This window comes from Geotrypetes seraphini, chromosome 5 (genome assembly GCF_902459505.1).
Source record: "Geotrypetes seraphini chromosome 5, aGeoSer1.1, whole genome shotgun sequence".
Lineage (NCBI taxonomy): Eukaryota > Metazoa > Chordata > Amphibia > Gymnophiona > Dermophiidae > Geotrypetes > Geotrypetes seraphini.
Genome location: NC_047088.1, coordinates 124,290,852 through 124,308,378, shown reverse-complemented (window position 1 = coordinate 124,308,378; position 17,527 = coordinate 124,290,852). Strand labels below are relative to the sequence as shown.

Here is a 17,527-nt window from a genome sequence, read left to right as displayed (position 1 = left end):
TTTCACAGTTACAACATAAATATGGCCTTAATAGATCAGAAAGTTTTAGATTCAGGCGGGGTTCCCTAACTGGAAAAACCTTAATAATCATTATAGTATGGAATTCCTATGCTTTCAGGTGGACTTCTTGGGTCACCAGGCTGCCCAGTGGTATAAATTATTAACTGGACTTATTAAAAAGAAACCAAACACTGGTCTGAGAGACATTTGGAGCATTGAGATTAAGCATTAAATTACTGCTTCTCAATGGCCATGAATTTGGTCTTGGAGTGTACAGTGTCGGCATCTATGAGACAAACTTGGTTTTTCTGTTACATAGAGCATTATGGACCCCTGTTCGGTTACAAAAATTGTATAGCTCTAAGTCTAATAAATGTTGGCACTGTCATCTCGAAGCAGGGACTTTAGATCATTTATTGTTCTATTGTCCATTTATTATGAATTTTTGGAAATCAATTTGGGACCAAATTAATTGTTTATTAGATAACCCAGTGGCATTATCATATGATACTGTGCTGTTTGGTATGGCAATGAGAGCAAAAAGTCAGATTTCTACAAATAACAACAAATTATTACTTATAATGACTAGAGTTGCCATTCAACAAATTACGTATAATTGGAAAAATTGGAGTAGATTAAATTATAATTTCTGGTGGAATTCCTTATGTCATGTTTATAAAATGGAAAGATTTATTGCAATACAGAGCGTTTTTTTCAGGAAATTTCAGGATGTGTGGGAGCCATTTACAAAGTATTGTACCGATTAGATGACATTTTATTTTATTTTTCCCTTAAATTTACAAGTTTGATCGTGAGGGGGGAAGGTAGGGTAAATTTATTGTTACATATTGTATAAGGTATTGATTATATGATAAGAAAGGGTGGAAAAGGTGGGAGATAAGAGCATATTATTTGTACTATTGATGATTATTAAGTGTTATATTTATTGTTAATTTGTTTGGATATATTGTTACACTTATTGTAAATTTGAAAATGAATAAAGAATTTAAAAAAAAAAGAAGAATTAATAATTTAAAGAAAATCATTGTTTCTCTCTCCAGGTGCATGGATCTTCACGGGCGGCACTCACTATGGGCTGATGAAGTACATTGGAGAAGTGGTAAGAGATAATACCATCAGCAGGAGTTCTGAGGAAAAAATAGTAGCCATTGGAATCACTGCTTGGGGAATGATCTCAAACAGAGGAAACTTAATTCGAAGCCCTAATACAGAGGTAGGCAGAATTTGGCACTTGAAAGTATCTGATTATTTATTATGGCTAATTATAAGCCATAATGACATGTGGAAAGCAATTCTATAATAGTATACCTATATTTAAACACCAAGAATGCATTTAAATGAGCAGAATATTGATTTATTTGCATATTTGCTCATACCTGAATATGTAAATGCCAATGTCCTGGTTACATACTTCTATATGAGCAGAGTTTGGTCAGAATATGGGCAGGTCACACAGTTGTAAAACTTTTAATGGAAATCTAGGCATGAGTATTTACAAAAGATCTATGGAATATAGATGTGTATTTAACCTGTTATGTTAGTATAGTTTATGCTTTAAATAGATGCTTTCTAGGCACCTAAAAATTGGTACACTCATAAAATTACTCTATACAGGCAGTCCCCGGGTTAACATAGTAACATAGTAACATAGTAGATGACGGCAGATAAAGACCCGAATGGTCCATCCAGTCTGCCCAACCTGATTCAATTTAAATTTTTTAAATTTTTCTTCTTAGCTATTTCTGGGCAAGAATCCAAAGCTTTACCCTGTACTGTGCTTGGGTTCCAACTGCCAAAATCTCTGTTAAGACTTACTCCAGCCCATCTACACCCTCCCAGCCATTGAAGCCCTCCCCTGCCCATCCTCCACCAAACGGCCATACACAGACACAGAGGCCCTGATTCTCCAAAAGTGCGTCCCGATTTTAGGCAGCTGTAGGCGTCCTACAGCTGTCTAATCAGCCAATAGGGATGCACGTTTTTAAAAAAAAATGCTCCCCAGGCAGGCCTGAAGGCGCCTCTGGGAGCCTAGGGAGACCCACAAGATGCCTAAAGCTCGCCTACAGGCCTTAGGCGAACTTAGGCGGCCCTACGCGTCTCCCTAGTAGAGGAAGAGATGCTTAAAATGTAGGCCAGCAAAATGCTGGTCTACATTGTAAGTAGACGCGGCCGCTGTACTGATCGCGGCAAAGGATCTCCCTGCTGCAATAAGTATAGCGGCCACGGCCGCCTGTCCCATTACCGACAGGAGGATGCCTTACTCCTCCTGTCGGAACTCCGGACCCCCCTCACCCCCCCAAACTCGTAATCGCCGACAGGAGGATACCCAACTCCTCCTGCCGGAAAGCCCAATGACCCCCCCGCCCCAACTAATCTTCCTCCCCCAACTAACCTTTCAATGTTGGTCGGCTGGACGGGTCTTGCTGCCGTCCAGCCGACGGGCCCGCCTTGTGGAAATGAGACGGGCCCGCCCCTTCCCGACCCATCCCTGCTAAATCTAAGGCCTGATTGGCCCAGGCTGTAGAAGCCTGGACCAATCAGGCCTTAGGCATAGCGGGTCCGCCCATCCCCACTAATCCTAAGACCTGATTGGCCCAGGCTAGGCACCTGTCGGCGATTACGAATTTGGGGGGGGAGGGGGTTCCGGGGTTCCGACAGGAGGAGTTGGGCATCCTCCTGTCAGCGATTACGAGTTTGGGGGGGGAGGGGGTTCCAGGGTTCCGACAGGAGGAGTTGAGCATCCTCCTGTCGGCGATTACGAGTTTGGGGAGGGGGGTCCGGGGTTCCAACAGGAGGAGTTAGGCATCCTCCTGTCGGTGATGGGACAGGCGGCCGCAACCGCGGCTGCTATACTTATTGCAGCAGGGAGATCCCTTGCTGCCATAAGTATAGCGGCTGCGTCTAATTTAACCCGATTCTCTAACCGGCGTCTGTATCATGGACACTGGTTACAGAATCGGGGTTTAGTATAGGCCGATTCAGAATAGGACGCCTCTCCTGGGCGTCCTATACAGAATCAGGGCCTTGCGGGCCTCGCCTTCAATATAGGCGGCCTGCCTGAGGAGCATTTTTTTTTAAAAAACGTGCATCCCGATTTGCTGATTAGACAGCTGTAGGACGCCTACAGCTGCCTAAAATCGGGACACACTTTTTGAGAATCAGGGCCAGACCGTGCAAGTCTGCCCAGTAACTGGCCTAGTTCAATATTTAATATTATTTTCTGATTCTAAATCTTCTGGGTTAAGAATGAGTTCCATTTTTGAAACTGTTCTTAAGTCAAATTTGTATGTAACTCAGATCATGTGAGAATCTGTAATGAGAAGAAAGGTGATTAAATTTGCAGATGACACTAAAGTTTTCAAAGTTGTTAAAATGCATGCAAATTATGAAAAATTGCAGGCGGACCTTAGGAAATTGGAAGACTGGGTGTCCAAGTAGCAGAAATTTAATGTGGACAAATGCAAAGATGATGCACATTGGGAAGTATAACCTGAATCACAGTTACTGGATTCTAGGGTCCACCTTGGGGGTTAGCGCCCAAGAAAAGGATCTGGGTGTCAATGTAGACAATACGATGAAACCTTCCACCCACTGTGCGGCAGCAGACAAAAAAGCAAACAGGATTCTGGGAATTATTAAAAAAAGGGATGGTTAGCAAGTCCAAGAATGTCATAATGCCCCTGTATTGCTCCATAGTGCAACCTCATTTGGAGTATTGCATTCATTTCTGGTCTCCTTATCTCAAGAAAGATACAGTGGCACTAGAAAAGGTTCAAAGAAGAGTGACCAAGATGGTAAAGGGGATGGAACTTCTCTCATATGAGGAAAGACTAAAATGGTTAGGGCTCTTCAGCTTGGAAAAGAGATAGCTGAGGGGATATATAATTGAAGTCTACAAAATCCTGAGTGGAATAGAACGGGTACAAGTAGATCGATTTTTTTACTCCATCAAAATTACTAAGACTAGGGGACACTCAATGAAGTTACAGAGAAATACTCTTAAAACCAATAGGAGGAAATTTTTTTTCACTCAGAGAATAGTTAGGCTCTGGAACGCATTGCCAGAGGATGTGGTAAGAATGGATAGTGTAGCTGGTTTAAAGAAAGGTTTGGACAAGTTCATAGTCTGTTATTGAGAAAGACATGGGGGAAGCCACTGCTTGCCCTGTATTGGTGGCATGGAATATTGCTACACCTTGGGTTTTGGCCATGTACTAGTGACCTGGATTGGCCATTATGAGAACAGGCTACTGGGCTTGATGGACCATTGGTCTGACCCAGTAAGGCTATTCTTACATATACAGCCTCTCTCTTTCCCTCCTTCCCTCCCCCCATGCAATAGACTCTCACTTGATCCCTCCCTTCCCACCACCCCAGCCTGTGCAGCAGATTTTATCTCTCATTCCCTTCCCACCACCCAGCCTGTGCAGCAGATTCTGTCTATCCCTCCCTTCTTTCTCACCTCAGCCTTTGCAGCAGATTCTCTGTTTCCTATCCCAGCACCCAGCCCTTGCAGCAGATTTTGTTTCTCCCTCTCTTCCTTCTCACCTTCCAGCCCATACAGCAGATTCTTTTCTTCTCTTCCATCCCCCAAGCAGCAGATTTTGTCTCTCCCTCCTTTCCAACTACCTCAGCCCATGCAGCAGATTCTGTCTCTCGCTCCCTATCTTCTCATCCCCAGCACGTTTAAATTTGATGGCAGCAGTTTCCATACACTGATGTGGCTGATCTGGAAGCTTTCCTTCTGACGAATTTGCATTTTGCATCAGTTGGAAGGCTTCCAGGTCAGCCACGGAAGCATGTGGGAGCTGCTGCCAGTGACTTGATGATAAGGTAAATGGGCTGGGAAGGTGGGCAGGGATGGAGACTGCCTTCTCAGCTATTGTATAGAGGCAGTCCTCGTGTTTGTAAGAATGAATCTGACATAAATCGGACATTTGTAATATGGGAACTGCCTGTATATTCCCCCAATAGGCACCAATTGCATATACAGTCAAACCTCGGATTGCAAGTGTTTTGCAAGATGAGCAAAATACTCGAGCAAACTGTAACTTGCAAACCGAGCATTGACTCAATTTGCGAACCCCCACCCAATCCCAGGAACCAGCAGTATTGCTCCCCCTGAGGCCACCGGCGCTGCTCCCTCCCTTCGCGATCGCCTCCTCCCCCCACTGACTGGCCTGTCCTTACCCGTGCACTGCCAGCGTTAGAAAGTGCCTGCCGCTGGTTTTCTGCTGGGCTGCTGCTGGGCCTTGAGTATCTGCGCATGCTCAAGGCCTTTTGGATCTCACCCCCCTCCGAGATTCTCATGAGATCTCAATCATGAAGGGAGGGAGCAGCACCCCGAGGGTGGCCTCGGGGGGCGCAATACTGCTGGTTCCTGGGGTCGGGTCAGGTGTCAGCTCGGGGGTTGGCTCGGGGGTCAGGTGGAATGAATTATCCGAGTTGCCATTATGGCCTATGGGGAAAGTTGCTTTGCTATACGAGTACTTTGGATTGCGAGCATGCTTCTGGACAAATTATACTAGCAAACTAAGGTACCACTGTATAAGTTATAGAATACTACTGTAGTAAACGTGGGAGTTATGATTGACAAGTCGATGAAGCTGTCCATAGAATGTGCTGCGGCAGCGAAAAGGGCGAACAGAATGCTAGAAATGATAAAGAAGGGGATCAAGAACAGATCGGAGAAGGTTATCATGCTGCTGTACTGGGCCATGGTGCGCCCTCACCTGGAGTACTGCGTCCAGCACTGGTCGCCGTTCATGAAGAAGGACACGGTACTATTTGAAAGGGTCCAGAGAAGAGTGACTAAGATGGTTAAGGGGTTGGAGGAGTTGCCGTACAGTGAAAGATTAAAGAAACTGGGCCTTTTCTCCCTTGAACAGAGGAGATTGAGAGGGGACATGATCGAAACATTCAAGGTACTGAAGGAAATAGACTTGGTAGATAAGGATAGGTTGTTTACCCTCTGCAAGTTAGGGAAAACAAGAGGGCACTCTCTAAAATTGAAAGGGGATAGATTCCGTATGAACGTAAGGAAGGTCTTCTTCACCCAGAGAGTGGTAGAAAACTGGAATGCTCTTCCGGAGTCTGTCATAGGGGAAAATACCCTCCAGGGATTCAAGACAAAGTTGGACAAGTTCATGCTGAACCAGAACGTACGCAGGTGGGGCTCGTCGCAGTTAGGGCACTGGTCTTTGACCAGAGGGCCCCCGTGGGAGCGAACTGCTGGGCATGATGGACCATTGGTCTGACCCATCAGCAGCAATTCTTATGTTCTTAAGTGCTAGCTACACACTCAGGGGTATTCTATATTGTAACCGGGACTGTGGTCCAACTGGGACTCCACAGCTCCACCAAGTGGTTACCAACAAAATAGCACTAACGTGTGACCCGAAATGGAGTCACCCTGCAGGATCGGACTGCTATTAGATAGAAACTCCAAAATGAAAGAACAAAATAAAGTCCCAACAATTGAGGCTGCTAGAAAAATAGTTCAATTTACTTATTCCTTAGTTCAGGTAAGCAGTTCATCATACAGTTGTAAAGTTTGTCAGAATAGCAATCAATAATGAAGCAACAAACTTTCAAAACAGGTAAGCAAACAAAACAGCTCAAAAAAACAAGTTCAATAATGTAGCTGAGATTACCAGCTTTTCCTAGAGCTAATGTAAGCCTGCTCCTAAGCAGCTTGCTCAATGCACACAGTCAGTTCAGGAAACTAGCTCCAAAATGCATAACAGTAGAAAGGAAAAAAATATATATACAAAATAAAGCCTCTGGCAGCTTTATACAACTGCCAGGCGAGGAGAGTGTCTCAGGTTTTGCCAAAACAAAAGCCACAGCAAGGGCCTTCAAAATCCCACCCAAGGTGACAGCAAAACCTCTCCCCACCCACACTCCTAGCTTTCCAAAAACAAACATCCAAAATAGTCCAAACAGCAAACAGTCCAAAAATTCACACTCACTGTTTGCAGCTAGAGGCCCAGTCCACCTGCATGGGCTCAGGATAATCAGTTTCACCCACTGCACAACTCTCCTGACAGTCCATGGGCTCCACATCCAGGAATGGCAAATCTTCAGCTTGACTAGCATCTGTTAGCTCCATAGGCATGGGTCTATTGCTGCTGTTAGGCACCAGGGGTTCCTCAGGGAGGCAAGGCCTAAACTTCCTCCCTAGCCGGTCTGCCTGTCTGCTGGCTTACATAGCCTAGGGGCACGCCCTATTCTGAGTGAGTCAGCAGTCCTGCCTGGGGCTCTTGGGCTCCCCCGGTGGTGACTCATGGACAGATCCTCTAACTCCTCAGCCAATTCAGTCTCCCCCTGGTGGTCAAAGGCTCCTGTCCAGGGGAGATCTTGGAATTTACCTTCCGGGTTTTCCCTTTTACTTTTCTCTCTGCCCTAACTGGGACCTTGGCAGGCCTTGTGTCTGACTGGTCACAATATGCACAACTGTCTGAAAGTGTAAATGCAAGGAGGTGCTCACAGGGAGAGGAACATGAATCAGGCATGGGAGTATCTAACATTAATGCACGTAACTTACAAAATACTGTAAGCTAAGCACCAAAGTTCTGCACTTAGGTATGCACATTTATACCTTCTTTTGACATATTTTACTTCCAAGAAAAATATAGTCTCTACATACATGGATCTCAGCTAATGAAAACTGAAACTAAAAGTCACAGTGCTTTTACTATAGCTAACTTTACACCACATTTGAAGTGATAGCTGTTGTTATATCTCCACAGAGAGACAGAGTGATTATGTCTATCTTGATAATATATTTTCCAGAAGATAGGCTGTGTGTCATCTGCAAAAGGAATCCACTCTTTTCTTTCTCTGACTTTCCTCTACTTCTCACTGTGAGCTCTACTGCCACCTGTAGTCAATACCCAGGCAGAAAAGAGCTACCAATGGGAACTTTCCCAAGAATCAACTGTTCTGCTCAAATAAGAAATATTAGAACAACATACATCAAGCAGCCAACAAAAGCATCAAAAGGAGCTCAGGAAGTACCCTACATGCACCTGGAACATATATACAGAATTCTTCAAGGCTCAAAAAGGGCTGACTGGCATCCATGAATCAAACTTGGAGAAGCATAAGCAGAATGAGACAGTAGAAAGGCACAGGAAGGACAAGGTGGGAGTCTAGAATGACTCATTTATCTACTGGAAAAGATATTATTAAGGTAAGGACATACTCTCTTTTTTCCAGTGCAATAGGCCACTCACTCTAGACATGTGGGATGTACAAAAGCAACCCCAAACTTCTAGGGCAAGTTGACTGCACTGACCCTCAAGACAGAGGACCCTAAAGCAGAGTCCTGTCTTGCCGCCACATCCACTCTGTAAAATTTGGCAAATATGTGCAAAGAGGACCAAGTAGCTGCTTTACAAATCCCCTCAAGGGAGATTGCCAACGAGGAAGCCATACTCCTAGTAGAATGTGCCTTAACAGAAACAGGAGACCATTTATCACAAAGAAGGTAGGCTGACAAAATGTTCTTATGGATTCATCTGGAAATAGTGGTTTTGGAAGCTGGGGCGCCCCACTTAGAAGAATGAGTCAGCACAAATAGATGGTCAAAGAGGTGAAACTCATTTATAACCTCTAGATAACGCAGAAGAACTTTGCACAAGTTCAACTTCTTCAAAATATAGTCCTGCTTCTTAGAAACAGTAGGCTGAAAACAGGCAAATGCACTGCCTGATTAACATGGAATGCCGACACTACCTTCAGCAGAAATGGAGGAACCATGCAGGGAGTGATCCCATTCTCCGAGATCCTCAGAAAAGGCTCATGCAGGGAGTGATCCCATTCTCCGAGATCCTCAGAAAAGGCTCTCTACAAGACAGAGCCTGGAGCTCTGAGACATGTCTCGCTGAGGTATTTATGCCCAGAAAATCTGCCTTTAGCTTCAAGTCCAAGAGGGAAGTGTCTTTCAGAGGCTCAAACAAAGCTTTGGTGAGACCAGACAGAACTAAGTAAAGTTCCCATGAAAGGAACGGTGGTTTGATCAGTGGTCTAATGTAAAGAGCACCTTTCAGAAATCTGGCTTTGTCAGGGTGAGATGCAAGCAAAGGACTATACATTATATTACTAAACACTATATTGTAATAGTAGTATAATGGGTACACCTCATGTCAAAATGATTGACAGCTGTCAAAGATAAAGCTCGACCAATCAGTGTTCACTTCCAGGTTAAGCCAAGCCCACCCCTCAACCACACCATAACCACTCTGCCCACTTTCAACAAAACCCCACTCATGCCTTGCCTACTCCCCACCCACTTTTGTCTAAGCCCTGCCCAGGCCCTGCCCATACCATACCACTCCCATCCATGCCCCGCCCACTCACCACCATGCCCCGCCCTCCTATAAGAATGGTTATGGCTCTGTCCACCCCCCACCCCCTGCCTACATCACCAGAAATGCACTTTTTTGATTACATCACCGGAAATGGGTATGTCTGACCCTGGAAATGTGCTTTCTAATGATGTCAGCGGAAATGGGTGTGATTGACATTCTTATGATGTAGTTGGAAACAGGGTAAATGAAATATTGGAAATGCGCTTTTCTGATGAGACAGAAATGCATTTTCTGATGATGTTAGCAGAAACAGATAGTCGAACCCCTGGAAATGATGTGGCCAGAAAAGAAAAGAGTGTCTTTATTTTAGCAGCCTTTTAGTTAAAAGATAGGTTTTAAGATCTAATTGTTGGAGCAGTGGATGCATTGCTAAGATTTTAGGGGTTTTTCAACACACAGCTCAGAGGAGAAAGGCATGCTATTGCAGATGCCTTTTCTGGGTTTATATTTTTTAATAAAAAGAGACACAAGGGGGGCGCTAGTGAGCACTATGAGGAATGGCTGCATAGTGGTTGAGCTCCACTGGCTGGCTGCTAAAAAGAATTTTTTTACTGTCTATTCTCATTCAGACAGGTCTCTTCCATATCCTAATAACGACATTAGCTATGGCTACGAATAAATCTGGGAAGAGAAAGACTCCTGAACCTGTCTCACTGCAGAAAAGTCCTTCCAATAAGGCTGACAGAGAAAACGAGGTGCTTCAAACAGTTATGGAGGAACTTCATTCCATGCGTGAGTTTATACCAATGGTTCCCAAACCCTGTCCTGGGGGACCCCCAGCCAGTCGGATTTTCAAGATATCCCTAATGAATATGCATGAGAGAGATTTGCATATAATGGAAGCGACAGGTATGCAAATCTCTCTCATGCATATTCATTTGGGATATCTTGAAAACCCGACTGGCTGGGGGTCCCCCAGGACAGGGTTTGGGAACCACTGGTTTACAAACAACTAAGCAAAATACAGATGATCTAAAAGCCGATTTCAACTCACTGACCACTGAAATGGCTGTATTTAGATCGCAAATGGATATCACTGAGCAACGAATAGAAGTGAATGCAATGAACATCAAGACTCTTCAGCGGGAGGTAAAGAAAATGGCAATTTTAGAATGGGAGCTGAAAGATGCACAAAACTGTTCAAGGAGAAACAACTTCTGGGTACTGGGGATCCCTGAAGGGCATGAGGGAAGAGATACCATTTCCTTTATACAAACCATGCTCCCAAAAATCTTGAACCTGGAGCTTAAACATGATTTTGAAATTGACCGGGCCCACCATGTGCCGATGCACCATGTTGGCCCCAGCGCAAAACACCCGCGACCTGTTGTACGTCTCCTTCGATATGCACAAGTTATGGAAGTCATGCGGCAAGCGAAACTTCAGCACCCAATCAAATTTGAAGGAAAATCACTGCTAATCATTCCTGACCTCTCCAAACAAATGGCGAAATGACGGAATTCTCTTCTGGAATACCATCCCAGGTCACACACAATAACATTACAAGAAATTTTGTGAATCCCTTGGATCTCGCTGATTACATTGAAAAGCTTGCTCCAAGTTCTATAGACAAAACCTGACTTCTTATGCTTTTCATGAGGTTTACTATCCGTATAAATCTTTCACTATATTATACTAACTCCATATACTGTCCAAGTGCTCACTGTGCTGCGGATGCTATATAGTTATTTATGGCAATTGCTGACAACTATTCACTTACGCTATCTTTTCTGCTTGTAAGTATATAGTCTGGTTGACAGACTTGCAGTTTATTATATGCATTATTTTTGCTATTGTTCCTTGCCTTGTCATACAGAGTTTAGGAGATATATATTGACCTGTACACATCTATATCTTTGACACGCAGCTCTTGATTGGAGAAGGCCCGACTTAGTGGAAGAAGAGGCGATCGGAGCGAACCGCAAGTGATTTCTTGCACTTGAGGCGCTCTAGCTGCTCTCCTGCTGCCTTCTCCCGCTGCCCTCTTTAGGCTCCCCCATGAAAAACTGTATTCGCAGTTTTTTGAGATTCTCGGGGGTTCCTGGAATGGAACCCCTGCGAATCTCAGGGGAGCACTATATATATCTGTATATGTATCTATATACATATATAATGTTATGCTGTTACTGTGCCACTGGACATTGCGTTCATTCTCTTTACACTCTAATCGATAACTGTCTTATTTGTATTATTAAATAAGAAAAGTTATGTCAGTATTATACAATATCTAACTGTAGATCTGCTGGCCAGCTTTGGCACGATTACTGGCCGCCCTTGTAGTCTCTCTATCCCATCTTTTCTACTCATTCTTATGTCTAATTGCTACTTAATACTTATTATTGCAGGTGTCATCACTGTTTTTTCTTTTTCCCCCACATAAATACACCACTCTGATATGATCTCACATTACTCAGATTTATGATTGGTGATTCATATATAAGCTCTTTGTTTTCGTATCAACTTCTAGGTTTTAACATGATGTTATAACTGTCTATCTCTACTATGGAACAGATCTTTTCAATAAGCAATGAATGGAATTTTTTTTCTATGTATCTTATGGCACTAACGTTTTGCTCCTTTAATATCAAAGGCTTAAATAATCTGATCAAGAGGCAAAAGATCTGGGATTATATGAATAATATTCAACCTGATTTTCTGTATTTACAAGAATCTCACCTGTCTGACAAGGATTTGGCAAAACTTTCTTTTCCATGGGCTCTCCTGCTGTAGATAAGAGGAATAGAGTCCTCACAGTGATCCGGAAAAGACCCGATATACAACTTATCTCACATTGTACTGATACTTCTGGTAGGTGGATTAATGCTACCCTCAGAATCAATGGGAAAAATGTAGTTTGCTTAAATGTATATGGCCCCAATCTAGATTACCCCAATTTCTTTGACACCCTATCTGACCAATCGGCCTCCTCATTGGACCATACCTATATCATTGGAGGAGACTTCAATCTGATACCAGATCCCATTGAGGACCAGAAATCTCATTCAGCTCATAAGAAATCCAGATCGTGGCACAAACTTCAAGACTTGCTTCTTCAATTTGACTTGATTGATCCATGTAGGCTGCAATACCTACAAGACCAGGAATTCACTTTCTTTTCTACACCACACTCCACCATACTTGCGTATTGATTTCTTTCTTGTACCTTGATTAAAGAAATCACAGTCTCTGATCACGCTGCAATTTTCCTTCAGATACATGGTCTATCCAATTCAACTCCACAAAAACAGTGGAGATTTAATGGCTCCCCATTGGACGAACCTGACTTTATTACCAGCCTTAATACTGACATTGATGAATACTTTACACTAAAAACTTCAGCTGACATCAATTGGATCACTTTATGGGATTCATTCAAAGCTTCTTATAGACAAGCAGAATATCAAAAAATTAAGTATAGCCACCAACAGATATGTCGCCAACAAGCTGCATCTCCCAGACCTGTAAAAGAGACTTGTACAGTGTACTTAAAACAATACAAAAAAATGAAACCCTGGGCCTAACAGATTAAAGTAGTAAATTGCACTTTTCACTAGAACATCTGAGTTAGTCAATTCATAGTTGCTTTATACAGTTCCTACCACAAAGAGCTTACCCAAACAAAAATAACTTGGAACTTTACTCACACCTGCCTATTCCAACTAGAATATCCCTTATAATAAGGATATAATACAAGCACACACGTTCAAACACGTAACACATCCCTTTTTAGCAACGTACACTATCCTGTCACCAAATCCACATTAGCCATAGAGAAAACCTGAGTCTACAACCTTTCCCATGCTTCTAACTCCCCAATTTCTTTTTCTCTTCCATCTCCCCAGTGCTTTCTTTGACCAAGTTTCCAAGTTAAAAACTCTATTAAATTCCAAATACTAAGCCTTTGACTTTTTTATTTTTATTTTTAAAAACTCCTTTGAATTTATCTAAAAGTCACTAAGCCATAAGATTAGGAGAGTGAATCCAGTCCAAGCATGACTGTGCTTGGCTCCTATTTCTCTTCAAACTTCAAAATGTGCAAATTGCTGTAACTTTTGGCAATAATCCTATTCTTAGATTTTTGTTGGGTTTTTTTATATGCAGGTGATAGTGTTCATTTGTTCTGTCATAAATTACAGTGCACAGTTTTCTGTCACCTTAAATTGGTGCCAGCAAAAGTCACACAGCCACAGCTTTATAAAAAAAAGTCTAATGTCTCCTAAAGCCAAAAGATATCCTATAACTATTAATTCATAAATTGTTCATATAGATCAGAAAACTAGTTCTTATTGTCTTCTCCCTTCCTATTCTGAATGTGAGAAAGTTTAATGTTTCAACTCTAGTTACGAGGAAATGTTTTTTCTCCCCATTCTCTTGTAAAAAGACAAAGAGGGACAAGCAAAAAATGCTGGCCATAGGGGTGGAGGGAAAACAGCAAATCCCCTACAAATATGGTGTGCATACCACAGTTAGAATAAAGTTCCTTTTTATTAGGCACAACACAAACAAACAAACCCCTGGCAAATATGCAAAATGGTTCCTAAGCACTGGTAAAAATTATTGAATTCCAAAGCATTGCTTGCTTTAAGAAAGTCTGTTCGTATTAGCTCAACTACTAAAGCTGTATTTCTTCCTAAGTCTTATCTGTTTGAGCTTACTGCTCCCTCCCGTTCAGCTCCTCCCATCTCTGTTTAAGGCACCGTCTCAAATTATTTTCTCCGAACATCCCCTCTCCCCCAAGGGTTTTACAGGGAGGAGATAAATAGTTTAAGGGGTCTCATGGGCAGATTTTTACCTCTGTGCAATCCCCCTTGTTTTGGACATAGACAATTTTTTTCTCTGCACTAAACTTGCTCCATCCCCCCTCCTCCTAGAGAAAAAACTCTGTGAAGATAAAAAAGGGAGGCGGCCAAAAGGCCGCCTTCTATCTCACTGGAAGGCATGGAAAAGGAGGAGGGGGTGAAAGCTCTCACTACTGCCCAGAGGCACAGCGTGGGGAACTTTTTTTCAAGTGAACAAAAGAAAAGCCAGATTGCATTTTGGTTTCACAGACAGAAATTAGTAATGTAATTAGTAACGTAATTCAATAAAGAGCAGATATCATAGCCACAATTCTTGGTGGTGTGTTTTTTTCCAAGACTTGTCATTCTTAGGAAGGGGAGGATCCTTAGTGCCTGTCTGACCCAGAAAAAAAAGCACAAATCTCACTTACCTTACCTTATACACAAGACACCGTAATATGCAATGCAATAGAAAGAAAAAAAAAACATGCAAGAACAGCAGAACAGGCAAGGCTGTACAGATTTGAATTAGTTAGAGCAATCCTTCCCTAAAGGACAGGTAATTAGTTAAATCGGTCCTTCCCAAAAGGACAGGTAATCTGTGGGTTTGCCAAAACCACCACTATGGACTTCCCAAAAGCCCAATATAAACTCACAAAGGGTCAAAAACCTCAAGAGACTTGCCAATAGCCTCAATAATCAAATAAGGGTGTGGAAGAGGGCAGAGAGCAGTGAGCACTAGAAAACAGATACTCACTTAGAGTCCCGGCACCATCTCCACTCCCGAGCGAGCCCCCAGCTGAAACGACTAGGTCCCAATTTGTATTAGCCTCTTTCTGCTGTCCTGACTACAGATGCATCCGGGGACAGAAAACACACACACACACACACACACACACACAGATAGCCAAAGAGATGTGTCTTTATTCAGAAGAACCACACATATTTATAGCTCCCCCCCCCCCTTTGTACATGCCCGGTCACAAGCTAATAATGGGTGTAGCTTATAAGGAAAGATAGGTTTCATTTCTCATGAACACAGGGAGGGGGGGGGGGGGAAATTCCACAGCCAGTAGTCATAGTTACAGATAACAAAAAGAAACAGTGTTTTTGTGTGATTTCTGCATAGCAAAATAAACTTATAAAGAATATACCCTTACACTTTGCTGAAGAAATTCTGGAGTCAACTCTGGCAGACAATTTCTGAAATTTTGTCTAACAAACCACCATTGTCTTATGCTATGATTATCTTTGGAACTGGTACATTATCAGGTACCTTTTCTGAATCTGAGTCTCTTCATCTAAGAGGCTTGATGATTTTAGCCCTTAAAGTGATATCTAACTGGAAGGATTTGTTATCAGCTACATATTCTGCTTGGTGGATTTATGTCACTACGATCATCAAATATGAACAAATTTTTTCTGAAAAGTTTGGATCCTTTCAAAGGTTCCATGATGTTTTGGATCCCATTCTTGACTACTGTGATAAACTCTCATGTTGATTTTATCCATGTAGAATTTCCATCTGTAAGCCTCTTTTACCTTGATATTTTATGATGTTTAATTTGAATATTGTCATTACATGCTCAATGTCCTCTCTCTTCTCATGTAGATGTTACATCATGATATGCTACATTCTGCTTTTTACTACACATGATTAGTTGCTTTTATGTGGTGTCTTACCTGCTCGAAGACTCATAGTTGTGTTTTAAACATTGGATAATTGTCTAGTTTCTCTGCTATTGCTGTTTGTTTTGTTTGATTTCATGATTGTTGTATTGTTTTGTGCTTAAATATACCAATAAAAATATTGAACACACAAAAAAAGAGACACTACAGAAGAAAACCTTAGTTAATGTTTGTAAGAAGGGTAACACCCCCGATTGTCATGGTGACAACTGATAAGCTGGTTAATCATAAAGGTTCTTGCAGTCCCTGATAAAGCCAAGGGGGAGGGGGGAGATGTGTTTAAACCTGTTTGAACATGTCCCTGCCTACTGGTATTGTCGTGACATATGCCTTAGCTTCCTAACAAGCAGAAATAAAAAGTTCTGAAAAAACAACAACCCACTGTCCCTAACTACCTCTGTTAAAAGGTTGAATTTTAAGACATTTTTTTTAGAGCTAAGTGGGTCTGAAGGAGCCATGGCTAAGACTTGTGGGATTGTAACAGCCCCTATTGTCATGGTGACAACTGATAAAGCCAGAGATATTTAAACATGAAAAAACCCACCTGTCTGAACACTGCTCCCCCCCCCCCCCCGGTGTTGTCATAGTGATGTATGCCTTATCTCTTTAACAAACAGCTGTTAACAGGCAGAAATAAAAGTTCTCAAGCCGAACAAAATGACTTCCACGAAGGCTCGTAGATTGAGTTACTTTCTTAAAGACCATGATGTACAAAAAGAGGCTTACCTGATGACAGAAAAACTATGAATCAGACAAAGAAAACATGGGGGGTGCTAGTGAGCTTCGTTGAAGATGGCTGCTTAGCTTCGGCATAAGATTCTATGAAAGTCTCAAAATCAACATAATTAACTTCGACTGGCTCTTACTACTACAATCTTATGATTGCAAGTCATGGCAACAGTAAAATTGGGAAAGTGCCACAGTTTGGAGTCGGTTTCCCCCTCCAAAACATCATCAAAAGTCAACGACGATGCTGCAGCCTCCCTGTTAGAGGAAATGCGCGCCCTCCGCTCCCTCATGGCTGAAAACAAATCTGTAACAGACAAAATTCTGGCTGAGATTTCTACATTTAAATCGGAAATCGCTGACTTAAATACTCGCATGGAATCTGTAGAAATAAAAACTACGGTGAACTCGGAGAACATCAAAATGCTGCAGTGCCATGTAAAAAGAATTGCACAACTCAAAAATGAATTGGAGGATTCTAATAACCGTTCCCGTAGAAGCAATTTCAGGATCCTCGGTTTACCGGAATCGCGGGAGGGGCGAGGGATGATTAAATTTCTTGAAACTACGCTGCCTAAAATCTTAGCACTGGATTTCAAACACACTTTTGAAATTGAACGAGCGCATCACATCCCTGCTCAACAACTGAGAGAACACAGCAAATACCCGAGGCCAGTGATTGTAAAGCTTCTTCGCTTCAATCAAGTGCTCTAAATAATGCAGCAAGCTTGACTACAAGCTACAATCAAATTTGAAGGACATACACTTCTGTTTGTTCCGGATCTCTGCAAGCAAACATCCAATTCCAGCAAACAACTGCTGGACTATCGCCCCAAGTTAAAATAACTCGGAGCAAAATTTGGGATGATCTATCCGGCCAAGTTCAGGATCACCTACAAGAACTGCACCAAAGACTTCACCAGACTGGATGAACTTGCT

General features: G+C 42.5%; 1 protein-coding gene across 1 annotated transcript in view; it reads left to right on the top strand.

Annotated features, from left to right (window-relative positions):
• The window catches only part of TRPM8 (transient receptor potential cation channel subfamily M member 8), a 2,182,726-nt gene that overhangs the window by 560,783 nt on the left and 1,604,416 nt on the right, over positions 1–17,527 (top strand). The window contains 1 exon segment of the mRNA XM_033944097.1: positions 1,023–1,234. Coding sequence (XP_033799988.1) covers positions 1,023–1,234 — 212 coding nt within the window.